Raw genomic sequence first — 19,343 nt, 5'->3', positions numbered from 1 at the left:
AAATGTGCATGTTGGTCTGTGAGAGAATCTCAAATGCTTTCCTTCCATACGCACACGTCCTTAGTCACCTACTGGTGACACGGGGTTAAAAAAGGACATGCCCGCGGTGATGTCATTCTGCCGTGCTTCGGTGTGTCCTGGCTGCTGGAAACAGTGCCCATGCTGGGGTGCGGTTTGCGGGTCTGCCTTCCTCTGGGGCCACAGAGACACTAACCTTCCTGCCTCCGTCCATCAGCTGTTGCTTGTGTGTCTGATGCCACAAGAGTCAATTCCAAACGCCATATCCTGAAAATAACTTCTCCATCGTCCTGGATATTCCTCCCGGAAAACAACGTTTTACAATCATGAGACATCTACTGTCCATAATAGCCCCGTAGCTAAGAAAGCATGAAGTAACCACATTCCTATTTTACACACAGAGGAACAGAGCAACTCGTCCCTTAGACCAGGTCCAAATCTCAGCATAGACTTGGACCACAAACACACCACCTGGTTTTGCGTGGGGCTCGCTGGGCGGTCCTTGCCGCCACCATCTTTGATGTCTGGGTGCCTGACAACACAGCTCCGGTCCCCACAAGCCCAGGATTGCTAACAGCACATTCCGCACTGCACACTTTATAGGGGTTTATGAACCTGGTCCCTACAGCAGCCCCGTTCCTGTCAGCGCCATTCCTGTCCCCGTATTAGTTAGAGCAGGGCAACCCGGAGAGGCGCCCCACACCACAGCTCGCGGAGCTGGAGAGAACCGAGCCCCGATTCGCCACCACCCACACCTTTCCTTTCCTCCGTTCACATTCTCACCTTTGGGAATTGGTGTCCGTATCCAGCGGCCAGGAAGGAGCAGAGATTCCAGCGTGCCTTTTCCAGAAGCCACGGTTCCAGCTCCGTCCGTCGTCCTGCACTGATCCATGCTGGGAAGTGAGATTTTACAACGAGCACTGAGTGATGAAGGGCATAGCTCAGAAACTCAGCGAACATAATTTATTTGGATGGCTTGCTAGCTGGAGTGAGTGTGTGCTTACGTCTGAGTGACCGCCATAAATCCCAAACCCCACTCAGGGGAAAGACATGGGCGGGAGAGAGTGAGAAGGAGAAAGCAGAGAGAAGAGAAGAGGTGTTTGAGAGGTGAGCATGCAGGCACCGTGAGGAGCAGTGGGAAGAGGCCCGCGTGGGGACAGACACCGCCTTCCTGGGGAGGGGGCAGACACCGCCTTCCTGGGGAGGGGGCAGACACCGCCTTCCTGGGGAGGGGGCAGGCTTTCACACTCACGTCATGTTTCCTTTTATTATTCCATTCTTCCCCTTTCAGATTGTCAGTTACACATTCTGTTCTTCTTCTAGGCATCTCCCAAAATTGCAACACGTCCTTGTCTCGTAGGAGTTAAACTCCAGTCACTATTTTTACTACTTCCCAGTCAATCCAAGACGTGACAACATTTTTATTCCATTTACCCCCTCATGCCTTTGGTGGTGTTGTTCTGCACTTTAACCCTACGTCTGTTTTCAGGCCATAAGGGTTACAGCTGTCTTGACCGTCAGTGGTTACTTGGAGATGCCATGTGTTCATCTTTCCCAAGGCCCTCCCTTCCTCCCGTGTCTCCATCGGGTCGTCTTCCTTCTGCATGAAGACCCCCTGTGGGATTTCCTTCAGCACAGACCTACTGACAATGAAGGCTCATGGTTTTTGGTCATCTGAAGTCATCCTAATTTTGCCTCATTTGAGGATATTTTTGAGAATATTGGATTCTTTGTTGGCAGTTTTTCTTTCATCGCACTAAAAATGAACATCATTTTTCTTTTTAAAAGTCAGTGGCCTGAGGCGCCGGGGTGGTTCAGTGGGTTAAGCGTCTGCCTTCGACCCAGGTCATGATCCCAGGGTCCTGGGATCAAGCCCCGCATGAGGCTCCCTGCTCAGTCTCCTTCTTCCGGGAGTCTGCTTCTCCTGCTCCCTCTGCCTCTCTCCCTGGCTTGTACTCTTTCTCTTTCTCTCTCTCTCTCTCTCTCTCTCTCTCTCATAAATAAATAAATAAATAAATAAATAAATAAATAAAATCTTAAAAAAAAAAAGTCAGTGGCCGGTCTCACCACTGTTCCACTGAAGGAAGGTGTCTTTTTTCTTGGGGTGCTTAGAAGTTTTTTTAGTTGTCTTTGGTTTTCAGCAGTGACACTATCATGTGACTTGATGGGGTTTGCTTTGTCTTGGTCCTTCTTGGGGTTAATGGCATTTCTTTAATCTCATTATTTTATTCATTTCCAAAAATTCTTAGCTAGTATTCTCTAAATGTCGCTTCTACCTTATTGTCTCTCCTTTCCTTCTGAAACTCCATTCTCACGTGTTCAGCCGTGTTTTCACCACTCCCCATGTATTTCCTGCTCTGTTTCTATACTTCCTGATGTGGGAAACCAGGGCAGAAGAAAAATTACTAAATTTCCTTACCACCTACAGCCCATTGACAAGTCCTTGAAACAGGCAGTGACATTCCTCTAGGGATGCCTGGATGTTAACACTTTGCTAACGGCAAAGGCAATCTTAGCCCAACACCCAGGATCCTGAGTCTACTTGAATGTATAGAAATTACTTTGGATACTTCTTTTATCTGCAAACCCCTCAAGATACATGTTAGCAATCATCCTCCAAGCATATGGCCCACCAGTGCACATCTCTGCCCGCAGGTCCTGTCCCCATGCTTTAATAAAATCACCTTTTTGCACCAAAGACGTCTAGAGAATTCTTTCTTGGCCATTGGCTTCAAATCCTAACATCTTTCCTACATCACTTTGCATTATTTTGTTTCTCTATACTAAAGTCTATCCGTATTCTTCTGATCTGTTTTCTATTTCATAATACTCTCGTTTATTGTATCTAATGTTAGACTCAGCCAGTTTAATTGTTAATTTCAGGGTTCTTTTTGAGTTTTCAACTTTCCATTTGATTTTTGTAATCAATTTCTTTCTTTAATAAAATTCTCCACCTCTTCATCAATTTTCTTGAATATATTAATCTGAGTAAGATAGTCTGTATCTTAAAATTCCAGTATCTGAATCTCTTTCTATTCTCTGGGGTTTTTTAAATTGCATTTGATCATTTGCTCCTGTTCCTGGCATCCCTAATAATTTATTATTGAAATTACAAATAATTCAATATTAGAGGCTTTGAGCGAATATCTTATGATAGAGAGGATTTAAGTTTTCCGGCAAGATGGTCTGACCACCCTGAGCCTGGCAGGGGTTGAGCTGACTTGAGGCTGTGTTTCAGGCCTAGGGAAGTTTGGCTTATTTCTGATTCGTCATAGTTCCTACGTCCCAGCTCTTCACGGGTTTCAGAGAAAGCCCGGGTGTCCCTCTACTCTTGCAGTCCCTGAATTCCGGTCATTGTCACACAGCGACATTTCACTCTCGAAGCCCCTGCTTTGGCTTCGTCCCTCAGCCTCCCGCCCAGCACTGCACACCTTGTGTGAGTAGTGGCCTCACAAGAGGAGACCAAGGAGGAAGGTGGAGGGAAGGCACATCTCGGGGCCCTTCTTCTTGCCGGGGTCTCGGTGCTCTGGCCGCTCTCCAGAGCCCTTAGGCAGCTGTCGAAATCACGCTGGCCCCTTGCGTAGAGGCAGTCAGATAAGCTACCTCTGCGAGTCCTCTCGTGGAAGTCTCCTGCAGTATGTGTTTTACTGTCCGTCAACATTTTCTAACTTTGTCGAAACTTTAAGAGCTAGCATTCACTGGTGAGGAAGAGCTTGTTTCCTGATGGCTCTGAATTAAAGGTCCAAGTCCAATCAAATACCAGTCAAGTCTTCTCCAGAATTTAAGTGGTACAAGCGAATTAGAGACAAAATGCTCCGAGCACTTTTTAGTGAAGCAAGATGTCACATGAAGTTAAGGTCAAAGGCAGATCATTTGACATGGGTCTTGTAGGAAATTTGCTGCAAAGATGTTCAGTCTTCACATCTGTGAAGTGGGCACACGCCGTTGCAGACTCGGAAGTCAGCGTCGTTTGCTTTACACTCTTACCCTGAAATCCTGTTCCAGGACTCCAACCTGAGGAGACAGAAATAAAGGAAAAGGTTTACCTACAAAAAACAGTTATCATTATGCAAACCTGAAAACATCCTAAATATAGAGTAAGGAATAGTAACTTCCATAAAAAAAGAAGAAAGCCCGAAGATTAAATCCCGTTATTAAAGTGTTCATCCCTCCTCCCACCCCAGCCGGTCTCCCCCCGCCCCCTCCCCTTCTCATTCCTTCCTCCCCCACCTCTCACCCCTGACTCTCCCCACCCCCACTCCACCCCACCTCACCCCATCCCTTCCCCCATCCGTCATCCCTGCCTCCCCCGCCCTCCACCTCTCACCCCTCCCTCTCCCCGCCGCAGGAAGCTGCACTGCACCAGGAACTACATCCACCTGAACCTGTTCCTCTCCTTCATCCTCCGAGCCGTCTCGGTGCTGGTCAAGGACGACGTGCTGTACTCCCGCTCGGGCACGCTGCACTGCCCCGACCAGCCCTCCTCCTGGGTAAGGCTGTCCCTGCGAGCAGGGTCCTCTCACGGAGGGAGGGTGGCCCGTGTGAACTGCAGCCCCGTGCACCTCCCTGCTTACCGTTCCCGGCCGTCCGTCTCTCCCCACCTCGCGCCGGGATGAAGACCAACAGCCAGTGCACGGGGCTAAGGGCAAGGCTCAGGCCTGAGGAGCAGAGGGGCCTGGTCAAGAGGCTGGGGCTCACAGCGGGCCCACGTTGGCAGGTGAGACCGGGGTGGTGTCCCAGGGCCTCCAGGGGCTGGGAGGTCATGGGCCCTGAGGCCTGACCCCAGGCAGAGCCAGAGCCACACGAGGACGCTGCCCCAGTGATCGGCGGCAGCAGCTCTGGGCTGAAAAGTCCTGACATGGATGGAGGTGCACAATGCCGCCGTCTCACCCCAGATCGCCCAGATTATGGGTAACAGACGCCCCCGCGGATCGCTGGGAGGAAACCCCTGTGCGGCGAACGAGCCCCGCTGCCTGTCTGTGACTGTGGTGGGCCCAGCTCTCTGACACGAGGAAAAGCCGTGCTAATTGTTCTTACGAAGGCGCTGCCGGAGCCGCTCTTCACCCGGGCTGTGCCGGTGGCATGAGGGGCCCTGGAGTGCTCCGTTCGTTTCGCACATTGACCGCGCCTCCGACATGCAGCTCACTCTCCCCGGTCTTTCCCTGCCGCCGTGTCAGGCTACAGCGTCCGCAGGACCTTTGGCAGCCGTCCGGGCTGCGGTTCGTGTGGGCTCTTGACCTGACCGTGGCCTCTGAGGGCGGCCGGTCTCCGCAGGAGCCGGGATGCGGGCTGCTCTCCGCCGGAGCTCCAGGCGGACGGAGTCACGCGCTGGCACTGCGGCTCTGGCCTGAACAGACTTGAGTTAATTCAGTTGGACGATAGTAAAGCCTTCCAGAACACCACAGAACCTCAGCTGTTTCATAGGCCTGCAGGGAAGCGATTTCTGGGGATAATCCGCTCACGACAGGCTTGCGCTGGATGAATACAGGAGTTTGTTGTAGTAATAAAAGTAACACAAACCCCCACCCCCAAGGGGAAGTCAGAGACCCTGGGGCTCTTGCCCCATGAGGGAGTCTCCCATGTGGGTGACGAGGGGTGAGCCCCAATGCCACTCTGGGTTCTCCTCTTGCTGAGAAAACTTTCACTTCTCCGGGGTGGGGGTGCAGGGGGTCTCAAACCTCTGCTCAAAGAAACCCTCCTTCCTTAGCTTCTTATTAAAGGGCTAGTGACCCTGGTGGGCCCACAGACACCCGCCATCCAACCCAGGGCCATGCTTCCAGCCACACAGACAAGACCTGGCAGGCTCCTCGCTGAGGGGCAGAGGAGTGACAGGGACCCAGGGGAACAAGCACCCTGCCATGCCCGCCCCGCCCGCCCCTACACTGGAAATCACTGACCCTTCTGCCCACCCCATAGTTGGGGCTTCGCCTAGCCATTTCTTGAGGGTCTTCCAGTGCCAGGCTGGACCGTGTTGGTGAGTGTCCAGTGACCTTCAGAAGAGCAGTTTGCCCATTTGTGAACAAGGACACAGAGCTGAGGAAAGCCCTACAGCTCGATGGGCCCAATGGAGCTACGGTCAGGGTTCAGACTGCAGGTGCGTGTGCCGAAGATTCAGGTGTGAGGACTGAAGTGTGAGAAGGAGGGAGCTGTGCACAGTCTCCCTGCCCGGTCCCCAGAGCCATGGGAGTCAAGGGGAGGGGGCCCAGCTGCTCCCCTCCAGCAGGATGTCCCCAAGATGTGTACCAACAGAGGAAAGAAGGGTGGGGGGACACGTGGAAGATGAGGACAGAAGGCAGGAGGAAAGGAGGCAGGAGAGAAAGAAGGAGGACTAGGTCTTCCCTCTTCTTGTCCCCAGAGAAGGCAAGGTTTTGAGTAAGTTAGAGAGACAATCAGACCTCAGCATGAGCAACAGAGAAAACATCTTTTCTTACAGCTGCATTTTTTGGACATTTTTGTTCTCAGCTGGGTATCAAACCAACATTATTCTCCCAAGCAGAATGCTGGGGGCATCTCCCCCAAATAGGTCCAGGGGTCTGTGTCTCAAGACATTTGGAGAGGCCAAGAACTCAACAAAGTCTATTTCCTTTCAAGAGAAGACGTCTCACTTCCACTGGCCCCCTCTTCCCACATACTCTGGAAGTAGCAGTGAGCCCTGGGCTCAGTGTGTCTCCTCCTGGCTGCCCAAGAGGGGCTGGGACACCGGCGGTTTACTCTCACTGAGACCAGAAGAGAGGACATGTGGGGTCTTTCCGAAGCACTCCCAGAGAGCCTGAGTGCAGCCCACCCCAGGGAGGGCTCGGGCGGGGGCATTCCCGGTGAGCTCCGCAGTGAAGGGCGGCACCCAGCCCAAAGCTACACGTGGCACCGGTGCGGACCCAGGGCACATGAAGCCCACAGGCGGGCGTTCCCACGGCCGTGCGGTGAGGGCTCGGGTGCTTAGTCCTGTGGCCCTCTGCTTCGTGGTGTTCTCGCACATCGAAGCAAAATAGCCTGGGTTTTTTGTTTTTAATCAACAGCTACAGATGCCTCTGTCTTCCAGGGACTAGGGAAACACCTCATGTTTCTGCAGGGTGTGGGCTATGTTCCCCGTTACCTTTGACGGCCTACAGGTGGGGGCAGCCTCTCCTCTTCTTTTCCGGGAGTGAGTGGGCCTCGAAGCCAAGTGTCTTGTCTCAGGTCACAGCACCACACAGGGCAGCACCCCACTCCCGGGTCCCCACCCTCGCCCAGCTCTGTGCACACTTGGTGTCTTTCCCTGCACTGCTCTGGTTGGCTTTTCTCTGACCCTGGAAGAGCATATTCTAGTCCAGAGAAAACGCACGGCCAGGTAGCCGCCTGGGAGCCGACCCTCAGCAGGAGACCCCAGCTGAAGACAGAACTCGATCCCCTTGACTCTGGCTGCGTGCGGCGGTGGGAGGCTCCCAGACCAGGGCCCGGGCCTCCGCCATGGGCCGTCTGTTCGGCAGCAGGCCCTGGAGGCGCTCCTGCCATGCTCTCGACCCTGAGGGATGCAGTTGGAAACCAGCAGCAGAAGGGGAAGTCAGCGGAGAGCTCTTCCCACCCCAGAACTGTCCTCCAAGTGTGCCGACGGGGAAGGAACAGCTGGGAAGACACGCACGGACGGTGTTTTCACAGTTTTTCCAAGAAAATGGAGTCACCTTTAACAGCCATGTCTGCCTCTTCCTCCCTCGTTTTCAGGACATCGTGGACTCCTCCACGCCAACTGGTGTGTTCGTTTGACGGCCTAGCGTGTGGCTGCGACGTGATGTGTCTAACCGTCGCAGCGAACACGGGCGCCACAAACACCGCTCTATCTCCGCGCACTGCTCTCGTTTCCGTCCGCTGGAACTCACCAGAGCGTGTTGCATCGAAAGGGGTGTGTGTTTCACAATTGCAGTAAACATGGCTGCGTGGCTTCCCGAAGGTCGGAGCCGCCGGCAGCCCGGCTGGCGGTGTGCGGGGCGCGGCCGTGGCTTCTTCAGAGCCTCAGGGTCGGGTGGGCACGAGCACCCCCCCCACACCCAGCACACGCTTTGTGCTCGGAGGAGTGGCGATGAGTCACAGGTTCACCGTGGTTCGCTGTGCCGCTCCCGTCGCCGTGTTGTCAGTGCCGCTCTCCGCTGAGGGTGCCCGGTCATGACATTCAGGGGGCGGCTTCCACGTGCCAGCCTTGCTCCCGGCCCGGCGGGCGTCGGGCGCTCGGCCTCAGTAAACGGTACCTGGTGACCGTGCAGCACCTTAGAAAGATAAACGGCCTCGCCCCACTTAGGAAAGAGAAACCTGGAACAAGGTCGGGGTGGGAGTGCGGCGAGCACGGTGGGGGGCAGGTTCCGTGGGCTGCCTGGCGAAGCCCCTGTCGCCCTGGGCGCCGGCTGGGAAGGGCTGCCGTGAATCTCCTGTCAGCACAGCCACCCCCACATGTGCACGTCGGTGTATCCACACACACGGGCAGAAGCATACGTGCATACAGTGCATACATGCGTGTGTATATGGCACCCCCACGTGTGTACCCACCTGCATAGATGAGTGTGAATACACACGTGTACGCGTGTCCACGTGTATACAAATATATCACAGCTACACACAGCTAGTCACGTACATGTATAAAAACACACCCACGCGTGTGAAGGTGCATCGACCCACAGGTACGTGTGGCTGGATACCTGCCTGTGCACGTATGTATCTTGGGGGGGCAGCAAAGATACAGGAGAACCGAAGTGAAGTTCTGTGCACACTCACACAAACTTGCTGATGAGAGGCTCAAGTTCGTGTTTATTCAGAGGCTGGGGTCTGAGAGACTAAAATATATTTGTTTCTATACTACCTGGTTTCTCCCAGTGAAAACTCTTTCAAAATGCCTGGGGACATAACGCGCTTGACGGTTTCTCTTGTCGTGCCCTATATTTTTCTGTCTCTCTCTGAGTGGGTGGCGAGGCCGGAGAAGGAAAGTGGGGTGGGCTGAGGATGAGGTCACGGACAGTGGAGCGGCAGGGAGAGGGGGGCAGGCGTGGTAACCGCCACGTTCCCACAGCCCGCTGCTGTCAGAGGCGGCTGCGTGTGGCTGCCTCCTGCCCGTGCTTATCTTCCAGTGAGTTCTGATCCAAGGGCCTCACCCTAACCCAGTGCGCGTCTCCAGCGAACAGCACCGTGTGGTGTCCTGGGTCCTTACACAGACGCGTGCACGCCTCTCGTCCCAGAGCCGCTCTGCCCGCCGTGGGCTGTTTTATCCGATGGGGCCGTGCCCTCTTGCTGTGTCTCTGACGTGCAGGTCGGCTGCAAGGCGAGCCTGGTGTTCTTCCAGTATTGCATTATGGCGAACTTCTACTGGCTCCTGGCGGAGGGGCTGTACCTCCACACCCTCCTCGTGGCCATATTCTCCCCCAGCCGACGTTTCGCGGCCTATCTCCTGATTGGATGGGGTAAGGACTCCCTCCCCTGCGTAGGCCTGATGCCCCTTCAGGTTTCCGATTTCCACCCCTCTCACCTATAAATGCAGACCTTTCAGCTCAGAAAAACTCTTTGCTACCCCAGTAGGATGCACTTCTGGTCCTATTAGGAAGAGCTTTTCTAGCACAACTAGAGTTTTCTATAGGCAGCACCCTCCTATTTGTAGGAACCAGGAACCGACTCCCATTCCGGGGCATACCCTGTAGTGGGAAAGTCAGAAAGAAATGGCATGGAGAAGGACAGGAAGCCCTTCTATCAGGAGGGCCTGGTAACCCGCCTGTTAGCAGGACCTTCAACGGCCAGCACTGGAGGGAGCGTAGGCAGTGGGACCCCCAGGGTCACAGTGAGGGGCACCCCTTGCAGTCCTTGCCATGCTCCCACACCCCGGCAACAGCGCTCCCGATGCACAGTGACGCCTTGCAGGCCTGTGAAACTTTAGCTCCAAACACACGTTTACCTCCACTGCTTTGTAAGGCGTGAGCGTGAACTTGTGTGTGTTATGAAGCATTTCCTCTTGATCCTCCCTTCAGACAGCCCTCGTCCTTGCTGACCCTTGTGAATGCGGGTGCACACCTGTGTCCCTGTGGGCGCCCCTGTTCACTGGCGTGGGGTTGTGGGTAACCGGTTGTCTCTCTGCAGGCATCCCCACCGTCTGCATAGGGGCCTGGACTGCAGCCCGGCTCTCCTTAGAAGACACAGGGTGAGTGCTGTGTCTGTGCCTGTGCCTTTAAAATGAGACCGAGCCATCCTGGCTAAGGGCTGGCACTGTGGAGTCTGCGAAGCCAGAAGGAAGCTTACTGTCTGGTTGCAAGGGATCTGTGCATGTGTGGCTGCAGCCGCGCAAAGAGTTACACAGGCAGCCTTTGAACACCCCACACAGGAGAAGACCTCGAACTTCACGATTCACCAATCGGGGGGCCAGAATTTGGATAAGATCCATGTGAGGGATGGGAACTGAACCAGGTCCTGCAGCAGAGCTGGGATTCGGATAAACCAGGCAGAGAAGGGATCAGCACCTTGGGTGGGAGAAGCAGTACTTACAAAAGGGAACCAAGCAAGATGCCTGCATTGTTTGCCTGGAGCCAGGTGCGGAGAGGCGAGCAGTTGAGGACCGGGTTAAAATGGCCAACAGGAGTACAGCTCTCTGAGATGGTTCTTAAAATGCAGCCTGAGCAGGGTCCAAAGCTCTTCTGCTTTATGTAGACAGCTGGATCACGGTCCCAAACTCAGGCACCAAGTTCCCACCATGAATGTTGTGCTTCATAGAGGCTCTCGGGGTCTACCAGTTATCTACACTGGTAACAACCCACCCTAAGGCTCAGTGGCTTGAATGACTGCAGTTCATAGGGTGTGTTTCTGTGCGCTGGCAGCTTGGGCTGACTCACGTGGCAGTCTTCCCGCCTCGGCCTGGCTTGCTCACACACTGTGGGCACCTGCTGGGTTGGCCAAGGGCTGGCAGGTCTGAGACAGCACCAGCCGGCAGGCTCCTTTCTATCCTGCAGGTTCCAGGCGCTCCACACCCTATTGCCAAGACCAGCTAGGATTCAGAGGCGAGGGCTGGTCTCTGCCCTTGCTGGGAGGGGCTGCAGGGCCCCACTGTGGGGGTGTGGGTAATGGGGGAAATCATGGAGACATTGTAGGTGCCTTCTCCCAGCTTCCTACTGGAGACGGCCCTTACTCCGGAAACCAGGAGTGAAAACACTGCTCGGCAGACCTTCCTAGCTGTGCCTGCCTCAGTGACTCCAAAGACAGGTTAAGATACAAATACAAACCATTTGGGAGGAGAGAGGAAATTAGTTTTCAGGAGAAAAATTCCCCTTCGTTGCTGTTGGAGTGAACATGAGCTAAAGCAATTCCCAAGTTATGGGCCTTCCCGGGGCTTGGTCTCCCCTTCCCCCACCTCTGCAGTTCTGCTTTCGCCTCGCCTCTCCATTAGCAGACTGTCCCGTCAGGAAGAATAAAGTGAAACAGAGTCACTGGACAGGGACGGACTGCATCGGGATCTGTAAGTGCAGAGCACCTCTGCTCTTACAGCAGCACACACGGGCCACCGGCGGGGCCCTGTGACAACCCGGGTGCACGGTGCATGCAGTGGGAGGGGCCGGCTTCGTGCTGCCTGCACCGTGCGAGGGGTGAGTCCACAGGCAGCGCACTTGTCCTCATGCACGTGGTTTGTGGATGGGTCAGAGGTAACACGATTTTCCTTCTCTCTTTTCCACAGTTGCTGGGATACCAACGACCACAGTGTTCCCTGGTGGGTTATACGAACACCAATTTTAATATCTATTATAGTAAGTAATTTCTGTATTGAAACATGAGCTATGCATTGGGTTGCACACTCGGGAAGAGAGGGAGCCCACTTCCCTGTATGAAATATAAATAGCCCCATTCTACTCGGTCTTCTGAGAGAAGAACCACACGCAGAGGCCCAGCTGCTTCCATCAGTCCTAGACTTGGTCCCCCTTCAGGACGAAGGCTCAGTGAAGGGGGAGGGAGTGGAGAGAGAGATGCGTGTTCTCCAGCCCAGGGAGGAACCCTGCAGGGGAGTCACAGCCACGCACCACACGATGTTGGAGCTGAACACGTTGTCATTTGTCCACCTCCCATCTCAGAATTGACTTACTGCTGTAGCCTGGGGCCATGAGATACATGGTGCTGTCGGGGGACAGTCAGCGCCAACGTTGGGGGCAGCCCATGCTGGGCAGGGCTCCCGCGCTTCTGTGACAGAGGCGCCTGGAGCCCTGTACAAGGCGAGGCGAGGCGATTCAGGCAGGGCTGAGCCACAGACATCCCGGTCACACCCACCTCCCTGCAGGGAAATCACAGACAAACATGTGGTCTCTCTTTGTGCAGGTCAATTTTGTCCTTTTTGTTAGTATCATACGAATTTTACTACAGAAGTTGACGTCCCCAGATGTCGGCGGCAATGACCAGTCACAGTATAAGTGAGTATGTGTTTGGGTCTGGGAGCCGAGCTGCCCTCACTAACCTGCCTTGGCCTGGAAACCTACAGTCAGGGAGGACATGGGTGTGCGCAAAGGCCCAGGTTGGCCTCCTTTGGGTGCGGGACTGTGCTTGTGGCTAAGGCAGCCGTGTCTCCTCCAAGGGAGGGTGCTGCCATGGCGGCCATTCCCCTCGTTTCAGCATGGATATCCTCCAGTGAGCTTGCTCACGGGAGTGCTCTGCCCCCTTTCCTGTTTTGTAATCCGACTTTCCTCCTTGGCCACATTATTTGTATTTTATGCTTACTTCCTTTCTCCCCGTAGACCACATGGTTCATGCAGGCACCTAACACCAGGCCTTGTACTTAATAATAATTCGTGTTTATTGGCTGAATGATTACATGAAGATATCCATTCAGTGGGAAAGAGAACAGAGGTTAAGTACCACGCCACAATCATCCAGCTAATTAATGAAGACCTGAAGACTATAAAAGAACCTAAAGATTCTATAAATTTCTGTTGAGAATTTATAAAGAAAAAGCAAAGCCCACAACTTTATTATTAGAACTAGTTCAGTGTGGGGTGGTTGTTCCAGCCGGTGGGAGCCTGGGGTTCAGATAGACCAGCCGTGGAATCACAGTCGCCTGGAGTTGTGTGACCCTGGGCAGGTGCCCTTACTGCGGCCAGGGGTAGACCTGGCAGCTGGACAGGCAGCATCGCCCGTGGCCAGCAGCCCAGTGCTGGGCTTACACACCAGCTGGAGGCCTGGGGGACGTGTCTTCACAGCTCTGTGCCTCAGGTCCTTATCTGTAAAGTGGAAGTAATAATCATTATCTCTCAGGTTAGGAGGGCTTGATACAGTTAATATGTGAAAGACATTTAGCGCCAGCTATAGCAAGTGTTGTGGGGAAGTCTGGTGCACAGATCCTCTGACCGAACCCTGGGGTACATAAAACCCAAGGCATCCCTTTCTCTGCTCAGTCCACTAAAGGAGGCTGCACAGAAGGCCAGACGTAGAGATGGGATTCCACGTCAGACTACGAAGGACAGAACCGTGTCACCCCATCTGAACAGCACCTGAGCCGGTCCCTGAGCCCACTCGCACCTGCAGCTCAGGGACAGGACAGCTCTCAGCTGCTTTTCAAACTCAAGTTTTGATTTTCGGCTAGTGTTGTTTAGCTTCCATGCTGACCTTTTCTTTGGATTCTTTGGGAGTGTTCATTCAGTACGTCTTAGAGATAGATGCTTTTATTTTAGAAACAAAGTTAAGTAGGAAAATAGAATCTGTCCTTTTTCCAGGATGACCAAAAAAGCAGAGTGTGTCTGTGATGCTGCCTTCTGGTTGTATCTCGATGTCTTTTCTCTGGAACTATCTTTGTAAGAGTAATAAGTACCCCCAACAGGGTCCCAGAGGTCCAGCCTCACTAGAAATCCTTCTCTAGAAATGAGCATGACAGCGGATTCCAGACGTACATAAGGGAATTCAGGCAGACTCTCTGTCTCGCACTGAACTAAAGGGCACAGCTCCCTACACAACCCACCCTCAGTTCACCAGGTGAGCGCCGAACGGGATATGAAATGCAGCAGCTTGTAAGGTTAAATGTTTGGGTCTGTGGGGGCAGCCGTGAGATGCTCACTGACGGGTCTCCTAGCCGACGAGGTGCAGGTCGTGCCCTGCTGCAAAACGGCCTGGTTTCTGGGGTGTGCGCACATTGCCTGAAACAGGGCACATCCCACTTGTTGTAAACACCGCAGGACATGGTTTTTGTTGCGAGGGAGATCAGGAGAAATGGACACATTTCTAGAACTTACAGCCCAGGCTCTGAGTGCTAGGTTTGAGGTGGGTGCCTCAAAAATAGGTCAAGAATTCGTGACTTTCTCTAAGCGTTGAGTAGGGTCAATGAACAAACAGAGTGGAGCCTCCTTGCTGGGTTCCCTCAGGATGAGGCTGCTAGGTCACTGCAGAGGCTACCGCATCTTCATTTAGGACGTGCACACACGTCACCGTGTGGCCTGCCTCAGCCTGGCGGCCAAGATCCTCCTTCCTGACGAGCCCCCAGACGACCCCAATGCTCCCGTCCATGCGGAGTGGCGAGGGTCTAATCAGGCCACATGTTGGAATCACCCAGGAAGATGTCGAGCTACCAGCACCGGTCCCACCACAGGGACCGATCGAATTGGAGTGAGGAGGCCGGCTGGACTGAGGAGTTTTAAAAGTTCCCTGATGATTCTAACGTGGAGCAATGAGAGTCCCGGGCTCAGAGCAGTGGTTCTCAAAGTGGGGCTCCCAGGCAGCAGCTGCAGCGTCTCTAGGAACCTGATAGACACAGTCCAGACCCACAGATCCAGCAGTCTGAAGGTGGGGCCAGCGGTCTGCCTTCTAACAGGACCTCCAGGTGGTCCTGGTACAGCTGAGGCTTGGGAAGCGCTGGTGTAGAGAACGGGGACTGTTTGGGGGTGCGGGGAGAACGGCTGCAAGAAAGCTAGAAGTGAGCTCAGCTGTTTTACTTTCGAGCACAGAATGTGACGGGCAGGAAAGCTGCCTTCTGATCAGGGAGGGTAGTAACTCTCATGGGCGGAGCAATTACACCTGGTCCGGGTCACCCAACTCCACAGGGCTCGTGGGACCCCGAGCGCAGGTTGCCTCCTGCTGCCACACGCTGTGCTCAGGGGCTGCACCCGCTGAGTCCGCTCTCATGATCGAAAAGTCGGACTTGCCTCTGCCCTGACAATGCCGGTGACGGGACACAGCCCTCAGACCAGTGGCCCTGCTGGGGACCCTGTCGGGGTGTCTTGTCAGAGCGTTGCCGCTTTACGAGGGACAGTCGTTTTTATCACTGCGTTGGCACATTCTGCGCGTCGTTGGGCCGGGGGAGGTTGGTTTTACTTCAGTTTTCGAGAAGCAAGGCTCAGCCCGGTGAGGCCCTGGGCCTGGGCCAGCCTGCGAGACTGCAGAGCCCACGGGCTGCCTGGCAACGCTCAGCGTCTCTCTGTGCCGCAGGAGGCTCACCAAGTCCACGCTACTGCTCATCCCGCTGTTCGGAGTTCACTACATGGTGTTTGCCGTGTTTCCTATCGGCATCTCCTCCAAATACCAGATCCTGTTTGAGCTGTGCATCGGATCGTTTCAGGTACGTGTGGGAAGGGACGGTTCCTTCTCCCCGCGTTGGTGAGTGGCCCCTGACAGCCCTTTCTCACTTGCAGGGCCTGGTGGTGGCCGTTCTGTACTGTTTCCTCAACAGTGAAGTAAGTGCTTTGTCAGACCTCGGGGAACATTCAGCGCACGTGGGATTCCCTAAAGTGCTCCCCCCGACCTGAAGGAGACCTCAGGTCTTCTGTCCGGGCAACCCCGCTGCCGTCCCTTCCAGCCCCATTCACAAAGCCCGTCTCTCCACACCAAGCAACGTTGGTCGCCCTCCCACAGGCCGGCTCAAGAAAGCTCCCCGGCCAGGTGGTGGAGAGGGACCCTGCCACTCGGCACGGTCACAGCCTTGCTCCTTAACCCTGGATACCGGGCCATGCAGACCCCAGTGGGGTGGGGCGGACACACCGATGGGAACCCTGCTGCCTGAGCTCCCGCCCCACAGCTCTTCAGGATGTACGTGCAGGAGTCCCTCTGAGCCCTGCCCTGTTCTGCTCATTTCCCACATGCCCTCACCCGCCCAACCCTGTGGGGCCAACAGCCCCCTGATGCATCCTGCCCTGCACCTCTGCCCCCTCAGTTCAAATGCCCTTCCCGAGCCTGCTTCCCTTCACCTCCTTCGTGGGCTCCCAGTATCAAGTCCCCACCTGACTCAGGAAAAGCCTGGCTCCTGCCCCCTTGTCATCTGTCTCCTGGAGCTGCTCGGGCCACACCTTCTGTTTTTACAGAAGCCCTAGAGGAGAGGGCTCGGCCTGAGACCTGAGCCCTGCCCCTGAGTTTATGTTTGCAGACTCCCACTTCTGGTTGCCTTGCCCTCACCCCAGGTGCAGAGTGAGCTGAAGAGGAAGTGGCGGAGCCTGTGCCCCAGCCGGCCCTGCGGCCAGGACTACAGGCTCCACAGCTCGTCTGTCTCGAGGAACGGCTCGGAGAGCGCCCTGCAGTTCCACCGAGGCTCCCGCGCCCCGTCATTCCTGCAGACAGAGACCTCGGTCATCTAGTGCCCGCCACCCTGCAGACAGACTCCCCAGAGCCCTCGAAGGCGGGCCTCCCCGGGCGGGAGTGCCCTGGCGGGTGACTCAGCGGTGACACGATAGAGCTGGTCTCTGCTTATCCCATCCGCGCAGCTGGGGTTGCTTTGTAGCTGACTGGGACTTCGATCTGATTCGTGTTAAACTCCAGCACGTAGGTAATTTTGCTCAAAATGTTGTCTGGCCAAGTAGATGGACCCGTCTTCAAAGAGAATATGGAGACAGAAATGATCCCTGAAATGAGGTACAGTGGCCCAGAACTTGGGTCCAGCCATCATGGAAGGAAACCAAGGCGGTTTTCTGATCTCAGTGCCAGTTCTGGGCAGGGCGGCAAAGGCCTGAGCTGGGGGCTGGACGCTCCCTCTGCGTGACCCCCAGCACCGGCACCCCCCCACCTGGTCCTCATTAGGGCGGCCCTCTTGTCTGCAGGACACGGACACAAAGCATCAGAACCCACCCCTGCCGGGTGCCCCTGCTTTTCCTCCCTGCCCTGCCCCAGGACCTCCCCTTCCTGCTTGTCCACCAGGACAAGTGCAGAGAAGGGTGTCAGATGATAATAGCAGGAGTGGCATGTCACCCTGCGAGGGCAGCTGCACTTTATGAGGGCCCCTCAGCCATCGAAGTCTCCCCCTGAGACTACTTCAGGCCTCCTCCCCCGAGAGGGGGGAGAAGGTTGGGTGACCTATGGCCAGGCTTGTAGGACCTGGCCGTCAGGGCAAAAAAGACACCAGACCTTTTATCTGGGGGGAGCAGAAACCTATCCTCCTTTTAATGAAAATAATCTTAAAGTCATTTCTGCTTAAATGGAGAATTATCCTAACAAAATACAAGAAGGTGTTGAGTGCTTCTGGCCAACATTGGCCAACAGCGGTCCTAGTTCCCAGTTCCCTTGATGTTTGCAGATTTGGGAGCTAGGTCTGAGTGGCTGAGCAGCGGCAGAGGCAGCAGGAAGCCAGCGAGGAGAGAGCCCACCCCTGTCCCAGGCCCGGCCCTGCAGCACGGGACAGACAGAGGTTCTGCCCAACCCCATGCAGCTGCTCTCCCACCCTTTTATGATACCCCAGAAAGGAGGCCATAATGTCTTTGTCCTGAGGCATCATAGGACCTGGCCGGCATGCGGGATCAGGTCTGGCGGGCAGGGGTGGCCAGAGCGGCAGCCACCAGGCTCAGGTCCTATGGCTCACGGTGTGTGACAAAAGCCTGGACAGACAGGGACAGCAGAGCGGCTGTGTTCAGAGGCCACCCGGAGCCGGGGCGCCCACCTCAGATGAGACACTGTAACCAGATCCCCATGACCAACTGGAGAGCCAGACCAGGGCTGACGTGGGGCCGTGGGGTGTGCTTGGGCGTTAGTCATGCGTCTTCCTCACGGGCATGCGCCAATGTCCAGGGGGCTGTGGACTGGTCTGTCTTGCCTGGGAAAAGGAAGGAGGGAGGGAAAGTGAATGTTTACTAATAGCAGGAGCAGGTGGTCGAAGAGTCAACATGTCGTCTTCAAATGTTGTAAATGTGTATGAAATGTCCACAAGTCACTGTGTGTGAGCACTTCAATAAAACCCGATTTCCTGTCTGGAGGCTGGAAGATTCACTCTGGCCTGCAAAGCCTGCGGTCCTAGGGTCCCCAACTGAGGACAGACTCACACTCGTTAGCTGAGTGCCGTCACCATCAGAGGAAAGCTCCCCACACGTAGAGCGGGGCTGGACGAGGAGGGAAAGGAGAAGGCACGTGGCACCTTCAAGGCCACTGGAAACAGCCACCTCTCCCCAGGGCACTTAGGCCGCCTGCCAGGTCGTCCTCCTTGGAGCACCCAGGTCAGCGGTCACCGTGGCATAAGGCAGCTCTGGCAGCCCTAGCGGTGGGGACCAGCCACAGAACCTGAGCACCTGTCAGCTGTGCAGGGCAGACACACGTGTGCACACATGCGTGTGAGTGTGTGTCTGCGGGCAGACCCCAAAGCTGTGTGCCGCAGGCAGATAAAATCAATGTCCGACACACTCCGTGCTCCCCCAGTGCTTCCCTTCAGAAGGAGCACAGCACGCTGCGAAAATAAGATCCTCCAGAGCCAGGCCCGCCTCTGGGGAGTCTCCCGCGAGCAGAACAAGAGTCAAGAAGGAGAGGAGGCTCAGCGCACAGCCTCAGCCCCAGGCCTCCGGCAGTGGGGGCAGCTGGGGGCAGGTGGAGGGGTCCAGTGAGGAGCACGGTCCAGACGCTGAAGGGAGTAGCTCGAGCAGGGAGGACAGAGGTGGGGCGTGTGCCGGAGCCATGCCAAAGAAGACCCTCGTCTCCATCCACAGCAGCAGTGGGCGTGCTCTTTCTGATCAAAAAAGGTAGGTTTAAGGGGCTTTTTCCAGGTTTTCAGGTTACAGAAATTATACAGAGGAGTTATAAAAGTTCAAATATTGCCAACAATGTGAAAAGTCTCTGAATCCCATCTTCCATCTGCCCCTCTCCCTTCTAGAGCTAAATATTATGAGTAACTGATACTCCCAGTATTTTCCTCTATGTTTACACAACCTCTCTCCCCTTCTCCCTTTCTTCTTCTTCTTCCTCATGGGAATTAGGTCATATTGTGTAGAAGCTTCTGCAACTTACTTCTCTAGTGAAGACAGGCTGTGTGACTCTTGCCTGACTACCCACAGATGTGCCTTATCCTCAACACTGCGTGATAGTCCACGGCACGGGGGTATTGGGTTTATCCCATCCATCCCTGCGGGTAGATGTTTGACTTGTTCACAAATGCTTGTGCCCAGGTATTCCCACAGAGC

General features: G+C 55.0%; 1 protein-coding gene across 1 annotated transcript in view; it reads left to right on the top strand.

Moving 5' to 3' along the window:
• Positions 1-18,149, top strand: part of VIPR2 (vasoactive intestinal peptide receptor 2) — a 66,995-nt gene extending 48,846 nt beyond the window's left edge. The window contains exons 6-13 of the mRNA XM_026479249.4: positions 4,367-4,508; positions 9,287-9,437; positions 10,105-10,165; positions 11,687-11,756; positions 12,319-12,410; positions 15,409-15,538; positions 15,612-15,653; positions 16,374-18,149. Coding sequence (XP_026335034.1) covers positions 4,367-4,508; positions 9,287-9,437; positions 10,105-10,165; positions 11,687-11,756; positions 12,319-12,410; positions 15,409-15,538; positions 15,612-15,653; positions 16,374-16,547 — 862 coding nt within the window. The 3' untranslated portion in view covers positions 16,548-18,149. The remainder of the gene's footprint in view (positions 1-4,366; positions 4,509-9,286; positions 9,438-10,104; positions 10,166-11,686; positions 11,757-12,318; positions 12,411-15,408; positions 15,539-15,611; positions 15,654-16,373) is intronic.
• Positions 18,150-19,343: the final 1,194 nt, after the last annotated feature.

Source organism: Ursus arctos, unplaced genomic scaffold (assembly GCF_023065955.2).
Source record: "Ursus arctos isolate Adak ecotype North America unplaced genomic scaffold, UrsArc2.0 scaffold_3, whole genome shotgun sequence".
Classification (NCBI taxonomy): Eukaryota; Metazoa; Chordata; class Mammalia; order Carnivora; family Ursidae; genus Ursus; species Ursus arctos.
Note: the sequence above shows the minus strand (reverse complement) of the source record. Positions and strands in the feature narration are given on the sequence as shown.